Source organism: Ostrinia furnacalis, unplaced genomic scaffold (assembly GCF_004193835.3).
Source record: "Ostrinia furnacalis isolate ACB-3 unplaced genomic scaffold, ASM419383v2 OfSCF0049, whole genome shotgun sequence".
NCBI lineage: Eukaryota > Metazoa > Arthropoda > Insecta > Lepidoptera > Crambidae > Ostrinia > Ostrinia furnacalis.
The window spans coordinates 276888-293407 of record NW_021130288.1 but is presented as its reverse complement, the minus strand read 5'-3'; the positions used below and the strand labels follow the sequence as shown (position 1 = coordinate 293407).

At 37.6% G+C, this 16520-nt stretch overlaps 2 protein-coding genes and 1 long non-coding RNA gene across 4 annotated transcripts; 2 read left to right on the top strand and 1 right to left on the bottom strand.

The window, feature by feature from the left end:
* Positions 1-511: 511 nt before the first annotated feature.
* On the top strand, positions 512-4784 carry LOC114354984 (succinate dehydrogenase [ubiquinone] flavoprotein subunit, mitochondrial-like). Its single transcript, XM_028307652.1, has 3 exons — positions 512-773; positions 2419-2586; positions 3835-4784. Exons 1-2 carry the CDS (start codon positions 549-551, stop codon positions 2572-2574), a joined length of 381 nt encoding a protein of 126 aa, XP_028163453.1. The 5' UTR covers positions 512-548; the 3' UTR covers positions 2575-2586; positions 3835-4784.
* A 2161-nt stretch (positions 4785-6945) lies between these two features.
* LOC114355149 (uncharacterized) lies at positions 6946-12125 on the top strand. Of its 2 annotated transcripts, XR_003656092.1 has the most exons (6): positions 6946-7287; positions 8283-8426; positions 9229-9358; positions 11290-11356; positions 11585-11767; positions 11996-12125. XR_003656092.1 is itself a non-coding variant. In XM_028307875.1 (5 exons), exons 1-5 carry the CDS (start codon positions 7158-7160, stop codon positions 11630-11632), a joined length of 519 nt encoding a protein of 172 aa, XP_028163676.1. In that variant the 5' UTR covers positions 6946-7157; the 3' UTR covers positions 11633-11895. The 2 variants fall into 2 exon arrangements, 1 of the variants encoding a protein (XP_028163676.1); XM_028307875.1 differs by lacking the exon at positions 11996-12125 and having other exon boundaries at positions 11585-11895.
* An 853-nt stretch (positions 12126-12978) lies between these two features.
* Positions 12979-14905, bottom strand: LOC114354569 (uncharacterized). Its single transcript, XR_003656030.1, has 2 exons — positions 14517-14905; positions 12979-13464 (listed from the first exon to the last, which is right to left on the bottom strand). It is a non-coding gene; the product is annotated as an uncharacterized LOC114354569 (long non-coding RNA).
* Between the last annotated feature and the right edge of the window lie 1615 nt (positions 14906-16520).

The window sequence follows — 16520 nt, the reverse complement described above, 5'->3', positions numbered from 1 at the left end:
CTCATCATCCAGCACCGCGGGTTCGTGTCCCGCTACAAATTATCATCATAAAACTCCATTTTGTTTTATTTTATTAGGTATATAAAACAGGAAAATATCGAAACATGCAGTAATAAAGGTAGATATCAATAAAAAACTTATTTTTTCCATAAAAATATTCAGAAATAATTATTATGTAAAAAAAACATAACCCTCCTTCTGGAGCAGTCAAGTAAATAATAGTAAATATCAAATGAACTGTTCGTAAAAAATACAAAATCCAGTTTTAGTTTTTCGTACTCGTATCGTAGTTTATTCAAAAATAGCCATCTAGTGAGATTGATTTGGAATGATTCAAGATTTATAGGCATCGGGTTCCCGTGTTAATAGTATTGCCAACCTAATTAAGTCTCAATTAACTGCCAAATTAGTTTTAAATGGCTTGTAAACAAGTGACCTAACTGCTTCCTATTGCTATACAAAGTTTATTATCTATTGATCAATTAATTCGCCGCAAGAACTATTTATTATATTTCAAAAATTCTCTCTCTCTCTCAGGTCACCGCCAAATGAGCGAGATCTACAAGCAGATCAAGGACGTCAAAGTATCAGACCGCTCGTTGATCTGGAACAGCGACCTCGTAGAAACTTTGGAGCTCCAGAACCTTCTCATCAACTCGGTTCAGATCGTCGAAGGAGCGCTCGCGAGGGAGGAATCACGTGGTGCGCACGCGCGTGAGGACTACAAAACTCGCCGCGACGAGTATGACTACTCCAAGCCGCTGGACGGACAGGTCAGTATAATCAAGACTATATCAATAGTTCCAGAAGTTTCTCATTCACTCGGTGTAGATCCTAGAACGAGCGCCGGCGAGGGAGAAGTCACGTGGTGCGCACGCGCGTGAGGACTACAAGACGCGCCGCGACGAGTATGACTACTCCAAGCCGCTGGACGGACAGGTCAGTATAATCAAGACTATATCAATAGTTCCAGAAGTTTCTCATTCACTCGGTGTAGATCGCAGAAGGAGCACTCGCGAGGAAGGAATCACGTGGTGCGCACGCGCGTTAGGACTACAAGACTCGCCGCGACGAGTATGACTACTCAAAGCCATTGGATGGACAGGCCAGTGTGATCGATATTGTTCTTAAATAGAGCTCCAGAACCTTCTCATCAACTCCGTGCAGATCGTGGAAGGAGCGCTTGCGAGGGAGGAATCACGTGGAGCGCACGCGCGTGAGGACTACAAAACTCGCCGCGACGAGTATGACTACTCCAAGCCATTGGACGGACAGGTCAGTATAATCAAGACCATATCAATAGTTCCAGAAGTTTCTCATGAACTCCGTTGAGATCGTAGAAGGAGCGCCGGCGAGGGAGAAGTCACGTGATGTGCACGCGCGTGAGGACTACAAGACTCGCCGCGACGAGTATGACTACTCCAAGCCATTGGACGGACAGGTCAGTATAATCAAGACTATATCAATAGTTCCAGAAGTTTCTCATTCACTCGGTGTAGATCCTAGAACGAGCGCCGGCGAGGGTGAAGTCACGTGGTGCGCACGCGCGCGAGGACTACAAGACGCGCCGCGACGAGTATGACTACTCAAAGCCATTGGATGGCCAGGTCAGTGTGATTGATATTGTTCTTAAATAGAGCTCCAGAACCTTCTCATCAACTCGGTGCAAATCGTGGAAGGAGCGCTCGCGAGGGAGGAATCACGTGGAGCGCACGCGCGTGAGGACTACAAAACTCGCCGCGACGAGTATGACTACTCCAAGCCGCTGGATGGACAGGTCAGTGTATAGTCTGGTCTGTGAGCACGTAGAATTTTGTCCAATGACCCCAAGCTGCCCATCCTTATCGCTCGCGCGTAATTATGTTGCTGTCGCGACTGTGCGACGGGCGCCCGCAGTGAGTGTGCGAGCGCGACAGCAACATAATTACGCGCGAGCGATAAGGATGGGCAGCTTGGGGTCATTGGACAAAATTCTACGTGTCCACAGACCGGGCTTTAGTCTAGATTATTTATTAGTAGCCCTAGAACCTTCCGTTAACTCGGCGCAGATCGTAGAAGGAGCGCTTGCGAGGAAGGATTCACGTGTGCGGTGGAAGACTACAAGACGCCCTGCAGCGAGTATGACTACTCCAAGAATTTTCATCCAAGATTGTTCATCAATAGGACTCCAGAACCTTCTTCAACTTGGTGCAAATATGGAGATACAGATACGAAGGCAGTAATCTTTGATTGTGATATCGTCGTAACACTTGCCGCGCGACTTACTACACAATGAATATGTCCAAAACTATTGTGTTAAAAATTACATAAATACTTTCTGTTTCTTAGGTATAATTTAAAACCAATAAAGGATACTAGGACTAACTTTTATCGGAGTACGCCTTTTGGTCGAAATCTAAATGATCCTTAATCTTCCAGACCAAACTACCTTTCGAGAAGCACTGGAGAAAGCACACGCTAGCGGAGACAGACATCGAAACCGGCGACACCAAGCTCACGTACCGGCCCGTCATCGACGCCACGCTGGACGGCGGCGAGTGCAAGACCGTGCCGCCCGTCATCAGGACGTACTAACGCGCCCTCTAGGTACGTACGAATCCGCCCCTCGTTCGTTTGTTTCAGCCAAATGACGTCTACTGCTGGACAAAGACTTCCACAACAACTGGTCCGCATGCAAGCGGCCGCGCCTCCCGCGACCTTCACCAGACGTCAAAATGTATGGGAAAAATCGATAAAATGGCGTGATAACCGCTTATCGCGGCGCGCATCTTAGGATCGTCAGTCCACCTAGTGGGGGGCCTGCCCACACTGTCTTCCGACTGTAGTCGCCACTCGAATCCACTCCTAGCGAAGGGCAATCATTACACGGGTCCCTGTTTTCCTCAAAAACGGGGCCCTGTCTAGTCAGTGACAAGTGTACACATTTGCAGGCTGCATTAATCTTTTTAATTGCAAGTACTATTAAGGGCCGGTAAATCTATTTTCATAAATTAAACACTGGATACTTAACTTGCATATTAATTTGCCTCATTTGAAAATATACCATAAATCACTTAGCATAAAAGCGTACGGAATCATCCGCGCGTCCTTCTATTCTATATGACGTTTGTGAGTGACATTGACATTACTGACAAGACAACAGCTATAGATGACCCACGCTGAACTGTCCCACCAAACTCAATGACAGGGGGGCGCTACCATCGTTCAACTATATGGTTTCCAACATGGCAAAAATCTGAACCAGCGATCCGGTATTGACGGTGGCGCCCCACTGTCAATGTCATCGACAGGACAGTCCAGTATTTTGGAACTATAACGATATTTTAACGTTTTTTGACAGACATATTGTAAAACAGGTGTTTAACCCCAAAGCTACCGCCCTAGGCATGTCAGTGAGCCTGCCAGTGAATCCGAGGGTTGCACTAACGCGCGCTGGCTAGGCCAGGGGACATCAAACTGCCTCGCCGACCCGTCACTATCTTAAACTATTGTATTAATTAAAACAATAACAAATTAACAAATATAGATCATTTAGAATTTGTAATAAACAAGACCTCGTTCTATTTAACCAAAAAAACATCCAACATAGTTACCATTGTTTACAAAATTCATCTTGATTGACGTCATTGGAAATCTCGTTCCTAGGTTTCCTTATTATCTGACCCTGCACTTATCGTTTTCAATCTTCATCCAAAACAAATGTGGAGCTAATGCAGTAACCATCAACGAAAAACTTAAAAAATATTAAAAAATCATACTTTTGCCAATATTTTATAACACGTAGGAACTTTTATAAACGCAAACTTGGTGATAATCTTGATAATTTCTTTTCAGGTAATATTGATGTTGTCGGGTGCTGACTGGGCTGATAAGTATATCGCAGGCACAAGCGTATTCTGGCCTGGACCAACCATGTTCATTCGTTTATTTAAATGTCATTTATTTATTACTTAGACTAGCCTCATTAAGCGTTACGCAACCGCAAGAATACTCCATAAATTAAATAATAATCCTTGTTCCAAAGCTATGTACAAAATGTTATGTGCCACTCGTGTTGTTACCATTCTTGTTTAAAGGTTGTATTCTCGTTATTACCACAGTTGTATACATTTGTATTGCTATAGAATGCAGCATTTATTATGGTTTAAATGTTAATGACCTCAGCAGCACCGTAAGGTACTTAAATGTAGTCTTTTAGAAAAAAATGTGTCTTGTACATTGTAAGTACCCAGAATGAATATCATTGTAATCATGGATGTTTCCGTTTAGTAATGTTAATGACTAGTTAATTATGACTAAATGATAACTACAGCTTAAAATCTTTGCTTGGAAAAGTGACAGCGTGAGATTTGACTCTCGGTGAAAAATCAGAAAATATATTTTATTTGCATTTGCGAAATCGATAGCAATTTTTATCGTCTTGCTAATGCAAAAAATAACCCCACAAAATCAAGATGTGTCATGTTGTAATTTTATTTTAAAGACATGTTTGTATATAAATAATGCACAATGCCAACATACGTAAGTCTGTATTTTTGTAGTTTTCATTTAGTCGACTTTTTATGATATATTTTCTGTAACTCACGGAATAAAACTACAATAATATAATGATCTACAATTGATTTGAACAGGCACATGTGATAATAATATGTATATTACTAAATATTTGATATTTTTATGTTTAAATTGTGTTCAGTATTAAAATGAAATTAAAGATCATTAAGGTACAATTTTTGTGTAGTTATAAGCGTACTGATGTGAATATATGAACTGATGCACACTCATTGTTACGTTTTCTTTATAGAATAAGTTGCTTCCACCTACTTTCTAAGGCAGTTTTGCCCTTTCCCTTTTGAAATATGATGTTCACACGAATAATCCATAACGCCTACACATAGTTAACTGCAAAAATGTATAGCGTAATATAATCTGCAACTTTGAATTGGATTTTCTAATTATTGTATAGCAGCACAGCCATATTATTACTTACATAGATATTTGTTGTTTGTTATGTGTAATCAAATTGATCAATCATAGACTGCTAGACTGTATTATCAATGTTTTGCGGAAATTTCAACTTTATGCGTCGATGTGATGTAGCGCACGTATGAACAGTGTTCGTTGAACTGGCTTGTTAGCCGCTGGCCTTTGTCTTCACCGCACCGTTAGTTATCAAGCAGCCTACCTAGTCCAAATTAGATCAAACAGGCAGAGGCCAAATGACGCGATAATAAATAACTTGATATCTATCAAAACGAGTTCAGTGAAACTTAAAATTAATGTTGCCAATTCACTAATAAGTGAAATGGATACCCAAATACCCAATACCCATTACAGAAAAATACATAAAAAATCACATATTTTATTATACAGGGTTTCATAAACTATTAACTACTCAAATAAGTCCCATTTTGTTACATATTTTTTTGTACTTTTTATATCACGATGCGAAAGATCGAGCTGCAACATTTGTGAACATAAAGCAGTTAAAAACATGAGTGTTGTTGATCAAGAGCTTAGCTAAATGTAGCTACAATAAAAAATATAGTATGCACATAATCAATTTTAATGTAGTTAATTTTATATCTCTTCACCTCAACTTGCCATTTTATCGGAAGGTGTTGTATTGATTTTTGGTGATACTAGATCTCATGACGTAAATAATTTTTCCTGCGTGATTTATTGTCCAATCGGATGATAGGCGTGTTCTCAAGTACAATTTATTTCCCGTCGAGCGATAAGTGACTCTCCAATGCGATTTATGAGGTCCAGTGGGGCAAGTTAGTACCTACTCCAGACTCCAAACCGTGTTATCAGTGAATAATGAAGTATCGCCCAATACTATTTATTAGGCACTAACCAGACTATAAAGTTTAAGGAATTAATAATACTTCGTATAATTTTTTAGAACCGATTAATCAATCGGTAACACAATCGTGTAGTGTACCATTAAAGTAATAACTCAATGTAGTGTACATATATATTCACATAAAGCTGACCGATGTACTGAATTGTTACATTTTAACTACCAATGCTGCAATCTTATTGGATACTAGCTTTCCGCCCGCGGCTTCGCCCGCGTGGAATTTTGTCTGTCACAGAAAAACTTTATCGCGCGCGTCCCTGTTTCAAAAACCGGGATAAAAACTATCCTATGTTCTTTCCCGGGACTCAAACTATCTCTATGCCAAATTTCATCAAAATCGGTTGCGAGGTTTAAGCGGGAAAGCGTAACAGACAGACAGACAGACAGAGTTACTTTCGCATTTATAATATTAGTTGGGATGCTGATAGCATAGTTTGCCCTGTTATGACGTATGCCACCTTTATTATCGCATGTTCATACAAAATGATACCAAATCGCGCCGGCGAATACCTAAATTAGGTCTTACCGCTTTTTATAACGTTTTAAATTTACCTTCTTTTATTTTAGTACTATTATCCCTAGTTAGTGTTTTGCTTTTGTTTGTTTTCTTTTAAACTTCTATGTGCTTGTAATCTGATAGCTCTGCCAGTTGGCATCACGCCAAAATACAGGGAGTCAACAATTTTTGGGCTGCCAATCTAAGGAATGAGAACGTAATAATATCATCTAAGTAGCTGCATAACTAATTCAGTCTTCATTAGGCTAATAAATACTAATGTCTACTAGGAAAACTAGATGCACAGTATTAGCAAATTCCAAACCAAACCTTAAACTTATTTGTTTTTAATAATATGTAGGTTTCTGCAGTCGATCACCGTTAGATTAATGTAATCTATTATTGCACGATCTTCATCCATAAAAATATTGAATAACGTATTTCGTAGATTCTACAACATAAATATTCAGTGCATAAATACCTAGGTACGAGTAGGTACAGTGCATTGTAAAGAGATACCAATTCAATAATGTTATAATTTTGAACTGCTGCAATTATCAATCCACATTTAAAACAGTCTTTGTGCGCTCGTTTGGGGTGTCCAATAATCGTGTTATCTGTAACGAGTTCTCGTATATTAAGAAATTACGTTCCTGGCAACTGATAACTCTGGGGTCACCGGTTCATGTCGCAGCCATTTTGTAGTGGTATCTCTGGCGTGTCCCGGTACGCTTGTGTCCATACGTGATCGAGGCGACTCACTTGTATCTTTCCATTTCCCTATTGTGAAGTTTCATGGTGCTGCTTGGAAACACCATCTGGTCTCGCGGTTACGGTGCCTGCAAGGCTCCCATCAACGGCGCAGTTAAAATTGATAAACTCAACACTCTGACGATTAAGAATCTACTGTTCAATCTGTGTAAAGGTAATATTATACGAAGGAAGTCGTACCTTGACCTTATTTTACTTGTTCATCTTCAACAAATCAATCTTAGCTTACTTCTTACATGGTATTACGTAAATTTAAGAGAGTAAAAAGATATCTTTTAGACCTGTCTGATTGGCTTTGTTCAGGACTTTGCCCACATTGACTTTGGAATGACTTGTAGGACGTAGCTGAGCGAATCTAGATCTTTGTCGAGGGAATAAAAACTTTCAACACTCACTATCATGTTTCGGTTGAAAATGGCGCCTATTTTTAAATCCCATAGCAATGTATTCTTCTGTTTAAATTGTTGGGAGCCCTGTAGTTGTCTGTTTTACTTTTATTTAGGTAAAATTGGCATATGAAAAGACTGCAGTAAATTCCAATTTGAAGAAACTTTTCCGTAGGAAAGTCATGCGCAGAATCGACATAAAGCATTGGAAATTGCTTTAGCGATATGAGTTTTATCTTCTTTACCTACGTCATTCATTAGGTAATTCATTTTCATTTTCGCTATCTAATGGTTAGTCAGTCAAAACATAAAAAGGGCTCATCTTCGACCTGATAGGTATGTATCTAATTCTTTAACTAAGTAGGTATATGACCTAAATAGTTTCACCAGGTTTTAGGTGCAAAGTATTTTTAACAGAATTTTTTAAAAAGGAGGAGGTTCTATGTTCGGCTGTATGTATTTTTTTAACTACTTTTATTTAGTTTTGAAGACCAGTTAACTCTATTGGTAAGTAGTCCTACATGTGTAGGTAAAAAAATTCAAAGGGCAAGTAACTAAATTATTGGGTGTTTCTGGCACCGTTTTCAATGTCAAAGATAATATCGGACGATCTATTGATAAAAATTATAAGTACATATCTACTACGATAAAGGGATAGAGTTAAGCATAATCAAGTCAAGAAAAGCAGCCTAAAAGGATGTCAGCAAAAACTGCTACTCAAAATATCTAAATTAAATTAAATGTAAATTTCTTATTATTTCAGCCTGTCAAATAAACACCATGTCCGCGTTCCCTCCCTCGGCGTTCTCTGCTGCCCGTATCCGGGAGACTCAGCGTGACCGGGACATGAAGCTTGCCAATAATATGAAAAAAGTTAATGATTCTACGAAATTTTTCGAAACAGCATGTGAGTATTTTACCTACTTACTTATTGTAAGGGTATATACACTCGACATCAAATAAATCGCACCTCCCGCGACAAGCACTTTCAAACGTATGCATCCCCACTTCCCACCAATATTGGCACCATTTCAAAACCTAGTTCTAACCTTCATTTCATTAAAGGAAAGGTTTTTACCCCAAAAATGTGTCTTTAGAAGGATCCAGAGTCACTTCTTCAAAAAATAGGTAGTTACGTTTGAGCCAATTTTTATGGCTATAAAACTGTTAAGTTGGGATTAATCGCTATCCATCTGTTAAAAAGGACACGTGAGATCATTATTTGGTTTTATAACCATAAATATTAGTCCAATTGATCCCAGAGGTGGGCCCAAAGTGAGGTATTTATTCAAGTCACATTTATGGTATATGTTAATCATTTATTAAGAAATTAAATGTGTTTTTCTTAAAGGATATTTATTGGGCTTTCAAATAACACCAATATTGTTGGGGCACCATGATTGTGTCAGAAGAAATTCTTTAAAGTTCGCGTCGCGGAAGGTGCGGATTATTTGACGTTGAGTATATTATTGAGAGTTATATTATTTGCCGAAATGCAAACAATTACCTATACTAGTGTATTTAAAATAAGTAGGTACATTATATTTTCAATAAACTACCCAATCCAAGCCTTTCTAGGCATGTGAGGAGTGTAGGCCGAAATCCTCCATTAGATAAATTGTAGGGGAGTTGTGCTCCTGCAATGGAGACTAAATGACCTTAGCTGATGATAATTTAACATTAAAATAATTCCTAAAATAACATTCTAGTTGGAGAGTTATCGCCGCTCAAGTACAACAGCAAGCTAATGAACAGCATCTGGGGCCTATACAACCGGTACTCGCCACACAACGTCAAGAAGATCAACGAGGCTTTCGTTTTCAATGGAGATTTGCAGCAGTAAGTAAATTTCTAATAGGTATAACTGTAGATAAAGGAGTAGACTTCCACGAGTATACATAGATCGTTTCATCCACGAAGACGCGCCCCACCATTCTTTCGCTAATGTTTGAGTGTTATCTGTATACGCTATCCTGTCCATGACTAGCGGCCGCCCGCGACTTCGTACGCGTACGCCCCTTTAGGGGTGGAGTTTCGTAAAATCCTTTCTTAGCGGATGCCTACGTCATAACATCCACCTACCTGCACGCCAAATTTCAGCCCGATCCGTCCAGTGGTTTGGTTGGACTGTGCGTAGATAGATCACTGTGTCAGTCAGTCAGTCACCTTTGAGTTATATACAGGGTGGAATTTTGTAATGCCACCTGAAGGAAAAGTACTCTTAATACTGTAGATAGAAAATTGTACCTACTCAAAGAAAACATTCCTTTATTTTTTAAAAGAAATAGAACTGCATTCAACGATTTCCAAAAATTTGCTTGCTACACCCGGATATCGAACCAACTAAAATATGGAAAAAAAGTATAAGGCTGAAATCTCTCAAACAAACTTGATAAATCAAATGAAATGAAAACCATGTAATCTTAAATTATTGTAATTAACAGAAAATTGTATGGTATGGTGGTAAATTTTCGAAAATCTTTCAAAGCAGTTCTTTCTTTTCATAAATAAGGAATGTTTTCTTTGAGTAAAATTTTCTATCTACAGTAATATGAGTATTTTCCCTCTAGGTGGCATTACAAAATTCCACCCTGTATATTTAGATTACACACGCACACTACAATAATGACGCTCTGATTGCTCGGATCAAACTCCCCGCACCCCGCGCTTCCCTCGACCAAAAATTGGTGGGGGTCTTCGTGGATGAAACGATCTATAACGTATTTTGTAAGAAAAACGAAGCTGTAAAGAAATCCCTTCGTCGAGATGGTTCCCAGTTTGTACAGTTGTGACATGTAAATGTTTACTTTTTACATTTTACGTTTGTGACGTTGTTTTAGTTAATAATTAGAATAAATAAATAACTATTAAGATGAAGTGCCTACATATCTAAAGGTCAGCCATCTGCTATACCTACATAAGTACTTATTGATAAATAACACAAAACTTTCAGTGTCATGAAGGGTCATCTAGTTTCCTACTAAGTTTTTGCGTGAAAGTTTGTCACTCTTTCACGCAAAAACTACAGAAGGGATTTTGATGAAACTTTACAGTATTATTGTTTACTAGCGGCCGCCCGCGACTTCGTACACGTGGATCCCGTTTTACCCCCTTCATCTATCTTACGCGGTTTAGATTTTTTCATACAAATGTTTTTTCCCGCTAACTCCCATTCCCGTGGGAATTTTGCAATATCCTGTTGTAACTAAGCTTTAAGTTTACTAAGATACCTGCATGCCAAATTTGAAGCGTCTAACTTAAGCGGTTTAGATTTTTCATACAAAAGGATTTTCCCGCTAATTCCCGGTCCCGTGGGAATTCCTAAGTATACTATAACCTGTCCAGGAGTACGAAGAATAATTGTACCAAGTTTCGTTAAAATCCGTCGAGTAGTTTTTGTTTCTATAAGGAACATACAGACAGACAGAAAATTTTTACTGATTGCATTTTTGGCATCAGTATCGATCACTAATCACCCCCTGATAGTTATTTTTAAAATATATTTCATGTACAGAATTGACCTCTCTACAGATTTATTATAAGTATAGATAATTGTTTATAACCCAGAATAACGTAAAGGCTATAATTTATGACGATCTCTGACAAACGAAATTTCACGCGGGTGAAGCCGCGGGCAAAAGCTTACGTAATAAAATAAATAATAATTACTCATATTATAGAATTAATGAGTTAGTTGACCAATTAATTATTTGACAGTACCTACTTAGTTTGCTAATTTTATTTACTTTAATCCTGTTTTTTTTTTTCAGATCTGCTGCAAACTCCATTAAAAACGGGGAAGCAGTGATTAGCCTGCCATCCCGACCCCTAGACAACGTATGGGCTACAGTTAACGTATCTCAATCTCATTAATTAGTTATTTACTCTTTAAATACACGTTCGTGTTATTGTATATTATCTTCTCGACATAAATAAAAAGCATTTATTTCGCTCTCTGTACACATTATACAGTTGGTTTTATTTTGACTATATTATCGCTATAAAAAGGCCCCTCACTATCACTACATCCATGGACATTCAAGTTTCTCTCTTTTTTTTCCCTAGGTTCGATTCCTGAATGGGACATTCACACAGAAGCCTAACAATAACTAAGTATGCTTAATCGAAGGTAGGCAAGAAAGATATGAAAATTGAAGCAACCTCTCGGGAGATACTGTTATGCAACTCGCAACTTTAACTAAAAACGGGGAAGCAGTGATTAGCCTGCCATCCCGACCCCTAGACAACGTATGGGCTACAGTTAACGTATCTCAATCTCATTAATTAGTTATTTACTCTTTAAATACACGTTCGTGTTATTGTATATTATCTTCTCGACATAAATAAAAAGCATTTATTTCGCTCTCTGTACACATCATACAGTTGGTTTTATTTTGACTATATTATCGCTATAAAAAGGCCCCTCACTATCACTACATCCATGAACATTCAAGTTTCTCTCTTTTTTTTCCCTAGGTTCGATTCCTGAATGGGACATTCACACAGAAGCCTAACAATAACTAAGTATGCTTAATCGAAGGTAGGCAAGAAAGATATGAAAATTGAAGCAACCTCTCGGGAGATACTGTTATGCAACTCGCAACTTTATCAAAAGTAATAATTTAAGGCTTGGTTGCACCATCTCTCTTTAAATAAAAAACGTCAAAAGTCGGTCAAACTCCATACAAAAGGAAAACAAAGGATAAAGTTATAGTGGTTTTAGTCAGTGGCGGCGTAGCATGACTTGGCACCCGGGGCGATCATGCTCGGGGCTATGGCACCCCAGAATGGTCAGGTCTGGTAGCCCCCAGGATACCGATTCGAAGATGAAAGATGTACGAATCAGTTATAATNCCCGTATCATGATCTTTATCATGCAGATGCGCCAGTGAGTACTAATCTGCGCTACTTTTGTCACCCCCTGATGCTTGGCACCCGGGGCGGACCTTCTTAATGAAACTTCGTATTTATGCTTTTGATGAGTGTGACTACTAATGCAGATAAAAAAAATACCTTTTCCCCCTCCATACCCCCCGTTCCGCGAACTTTTTGACCTGCCTACTTACAGGTTTGTAGTAGTTTGTAGTAACTTTGTACGGAACCCTCAGTGCGCGAGTCCGACTCGCACTTGGCCAGTTTTTTATTTATCCTACATTCAGCACTTTACTTCTGTAATTATAATGAAAAAACAAGCAATCAATGAAATATTTTAAGTAATACAAATAAAAGGGTTTTGGGGAAAAAATATTGTTTACTGTAGCGTTTCCTGTAAACAGAGGTGTCAAGTGAGTGCGAGGGTACAAAAAGGGTACTGTGCCGCTCACTAACACATCTAATTTTGTTGCTTTTGTAAACGGTAGTTAAGATATCCTTGTAATCAACACTTTAAAAAACAACACTTGGTTTTTTCCAACAACTGTTTATTATCTACTTTTTATCACAGAAATTACTTAAATTACATATCATACTGACTAGCCTACCATTTTTTAAGAACTTTTTAATCATTTGAATGAAGCACTATTGTAGATAAGTAGGTAATGTAAAAATCAAAGTTTATAACTTAATAGTGCAAGTGTGTCTTCTACAAATATGGGTTTCTAAAAAATATAAATTAAACCTATTTATTAATCATAATTTATATAGCAATAACAAAATGTTGTTATGAAATGCAACATTCATTATCAATAAATTAAAATTATACATTAAAACCTGTCTTCTATTATCTGAACCATTTGATCCAAACCATATCCTGATTTCTGAAACTATTTCAATCAATTTTGATTGAAAAGCTTGCACCGCATGAACACCCAAGATCAGCATTAGGATTTTGTACAACTCTGAATGCAGATCTTATTAGCTCTGTATGGTAATCAACGGTAGAACCTCTGATATAATCCAATGATGTTTCATCAATTACCACTTTAACACCATCTCGTTCAAACACCCTGGAACAATTTAATATTCATTTAATAGGGCTTGTTATTACAGCATAATAACAATATACAGGGTGTCCCAAAAACAATGGATAACCCTGTAACCATCGATAGGCCTCGCCATGATCTCCCTAACGTCGATTTTTGACCCCAGTAAAAATATCATCGTAGGACGTCCACCTATAAAGTGGACCGACGACCTCATAAAGGTAAGCAGGAAGGTGCTGGATGCAGGCCGCTACCAAGCGGTCATTATGAAAATCATTGGGGTACAGGCCTATGTTCAGTAGTGGACGTCCTATGGTTGAAATGATGATGATGATAAAATGTTGTTTTATTAAAATTCCTATGCTAAAAGTTATCCATTTGTATTTAATGCGACTATGCAGTCCTAGTTTAACTATTACGAGAAAAACTCATTTTTGCAGTTTTCATACTAGTTAGTATTCAAGTAGCCGTAAGATAAAAATAATACAGAATACATAATGGGCACGATGGTCTTCCTACATTTTTTTTACACGATGGCTGATCAAAAGTGCAAGACAATGAATTAATTTTTCCTTCTTCTCAGCAATTTATTAAAATTTTCATACTTTTAAACTAGTCTGTTGAATTTTAATCTTTTCTTTTGATAGCCCAACTATCCCTTGTGATAAGGAAAAAAACTAGATTGAAAAGTATCCTCATTTGTAGAAATGGCATGAGAAAAAGTAATCGCAGGTGTCAATTTTCTAAAAATGCACAAAAACTTAAAAATCTTGAAAACGGTGATATTTTTACTGGGGTCAAAATTGGACGTTAGGGAGACCATGGCGAGGCCTATCGATGGTTACAGGGTTATCCATGGTTTTTGGGACACCCTGTATGTATACAAATAAGATGTTTGATGGTTTAAAACCAGTTTAGAGACTGATTTATAGCAACTATCAAAGTAATGTAGGACAAACTTACAAAATTAGAGTTCTGGTAAAATCCTTACAGTGAAAGATTTCACTACTAAACTTCTTAGTTGAGTTTAACCTTGTCTTAAAACCTTTCTAAATAAATAAAAACTACCCACTAACCTATCGTCTTCAGCAATTTTATTGTCGAGATCAAATTTATACTGGAAACCAGAACACCCTCCACTTTCTACACACAGTCTCAAAAAGTTATTGTTGCCTTCGCATAGCTGTTGTAATTTCTTCGCACAATTTTCACTGATAGTTATTCCTTCACTCTGAGAGGATGAGTTGACTTTTTGTAAATATGAAATTCTACAATAATTTACCCCGAAACCAAGTAACCGTCTGGATTTCAAAAACATTTTGAATCGGTACACCAATAAACTAAGTTTCTGTACGCATAACCTAATGTTACGAAACAGGTGAAAAGAAAATTATAAATCCGTCTCTGTCTGTAGACAGTTAGACACCAGGGTGCGGAAACTTCCATACTACCATAGAGAAAAGTAATACATGGGTCATTCTAAGTTAAGAGGTAATGTGTTGTATGGAGCGACGGCACGGCATTTTTTTAAATATTTTTACTTAAGTATATATCTGTTTTATGGAAACCTTTAAGTTGAAAATGTTTACAAAGTGGCCAGTCAATTTGTTGGTTTTTTCTCGTTTTATAAGCGACCAGGGTAAATACTCAGTCCAGGGTAGAGACAAGGTGCACAGGGGAGGAAACATTTTGGACAGGGAAGAGACATAGACATACTAAAAACAGTGTTATTTTTAGGAATCAACTTTATTTATCTATTTTAATTTTAATTATGAATTATTTATAATAAGACTTTTCATTTTTTAGCAAACTTTGTTAACAAAAATGTTTTTTAAGCCTAGGTACAAAACATAAAAAGGTTCTTCCATTTACTTTACATCAAAACAATTATCAATAGTCAATAACGAAATAAAAGAAACAAAAACTTCTCTGAAACAGTATTGAACTTTTCTTGTACTTAAAAAACCATTTGAATTGAGAATTTGAGAGGTAACAAAAAAAATCTTTATGTAATACCTGTGTTCAAAGACATCAATAGATTCATTAAAGCATAAAAAAATGCTGCCCTCTCAATTTTAACTTAGGGTAGGGTAGTTTATTTAAAACCTGATCCCAGGAGATTAAAGAAACATCATTATCAATTATTCATCATCATTATTTCAGCCATAGGACGTCCACTGCTGAAAATCGGCTTCCCCCAATGATTTCCACAATGGCCGGTTGGTGGCGGCCTGCATCCATCCCTTTCCTGCTACCCTTATGAGGCCGTCGGTCCACCTTGTGGGTGGACGTCCTACACTGCGCATTCCGGTACGAGGTCTCCACTCCAGAACCTTGCTGCCCCATCGGCCGTTAGTTCTGCGTACTGTGTCATGGCCTTTGCCACTTCAGGTTGCTTGATTGAAGACTTTTGTCTATAGGCACTGAGGTATTTTGGACGAAAAGATTTTGCGTAGTTTCCTTCACAGAAACAGTGACTTTAGCAGGTGTTTATGGATAATCCAAAGTAGGTACCCAATTCAAAATGATGACATAACTCTGGAGTCACAGAAGCATCTCAAACTTTTTATAATGTCAGCCAATTAGGTTAAAATGACTTCGCAGTCGGCTTATGCGCCTCTTGTTGATAGCTTCACGTTAAATCCTATGCACTAAAGGCCACAACTTCCACAAAATAGTAAAACAAAACTGATTTTTAAACAAAAACAAAAAGCCAGGGGACGAGACACAAAATACGGAGGACAAATTTCGGCATTGATATTATTTATGAAAAAATTGAATTTATGTAATTTGACTTATAAGACAGTGTTCCTAAGTTATTGTTCTGTATAAAATTAATGATGATGAAGTAATTATTTAATTTTAATACGTTCATAATAACTGGTTTACAAATAAAGTCGGGTTTGGGACAGCCCAGGGGAGTGACTTTTTTCTTGTATTAGAACTTATTGTGACTAAACTGTGTACATTTCTGTAATAAAATTAAGTGAGCATGTAGAAGACATTTAGTTTTAAGCAATAAATAGGTTAATTAGGTAGTTAGAATAAAAAAAATGTACTTTTTTGCCCTTGCCATCGAA

What these genes read in the sequence shown, in the direction of transcription:
- LOC114354984 (XM_028307652.1), top strand. Translation starts at nt 549, where the DNA reads ATGAGCGAGATCTACAAGCAGATCAAGGACGTCAAAGTATCAGACCGC. An exon ending in CCAAGCCGCTGGACGGACAG is followed by an intron (nt 774 to 2,418) that starts GTCAGTATAATC and finishes TTAATCTTCCAG; the next exon opens with ACCAAACTACCTTTCGAGAA.
- LOC114355149 (XM_028307875.1), top strand. Translation starts at nt 7,158, where the DNA reads ATGGTGCTGCTTGGAAACACCATCTGGTCTCGCGGTTACGGTGCCTGC. An exon ending in GAAATTTTTCGAAACAGCAT is followed by an intron (nt 8,427 to 9,228) that starts GTGAGTATTTTA and finishes ATAACATTCTAG; the next exon opens with TTGGAGAGTTATCGCCGCTC. An exon ending in CATCCCGACCCCTAGACAAC is followed by an intron (nt 11,357 to 11,584) that starts GTATGGGCTACA and finishes TTTTTTCCCTAG; the next exon opens with GTTCGATTCCTGAATGGGAC.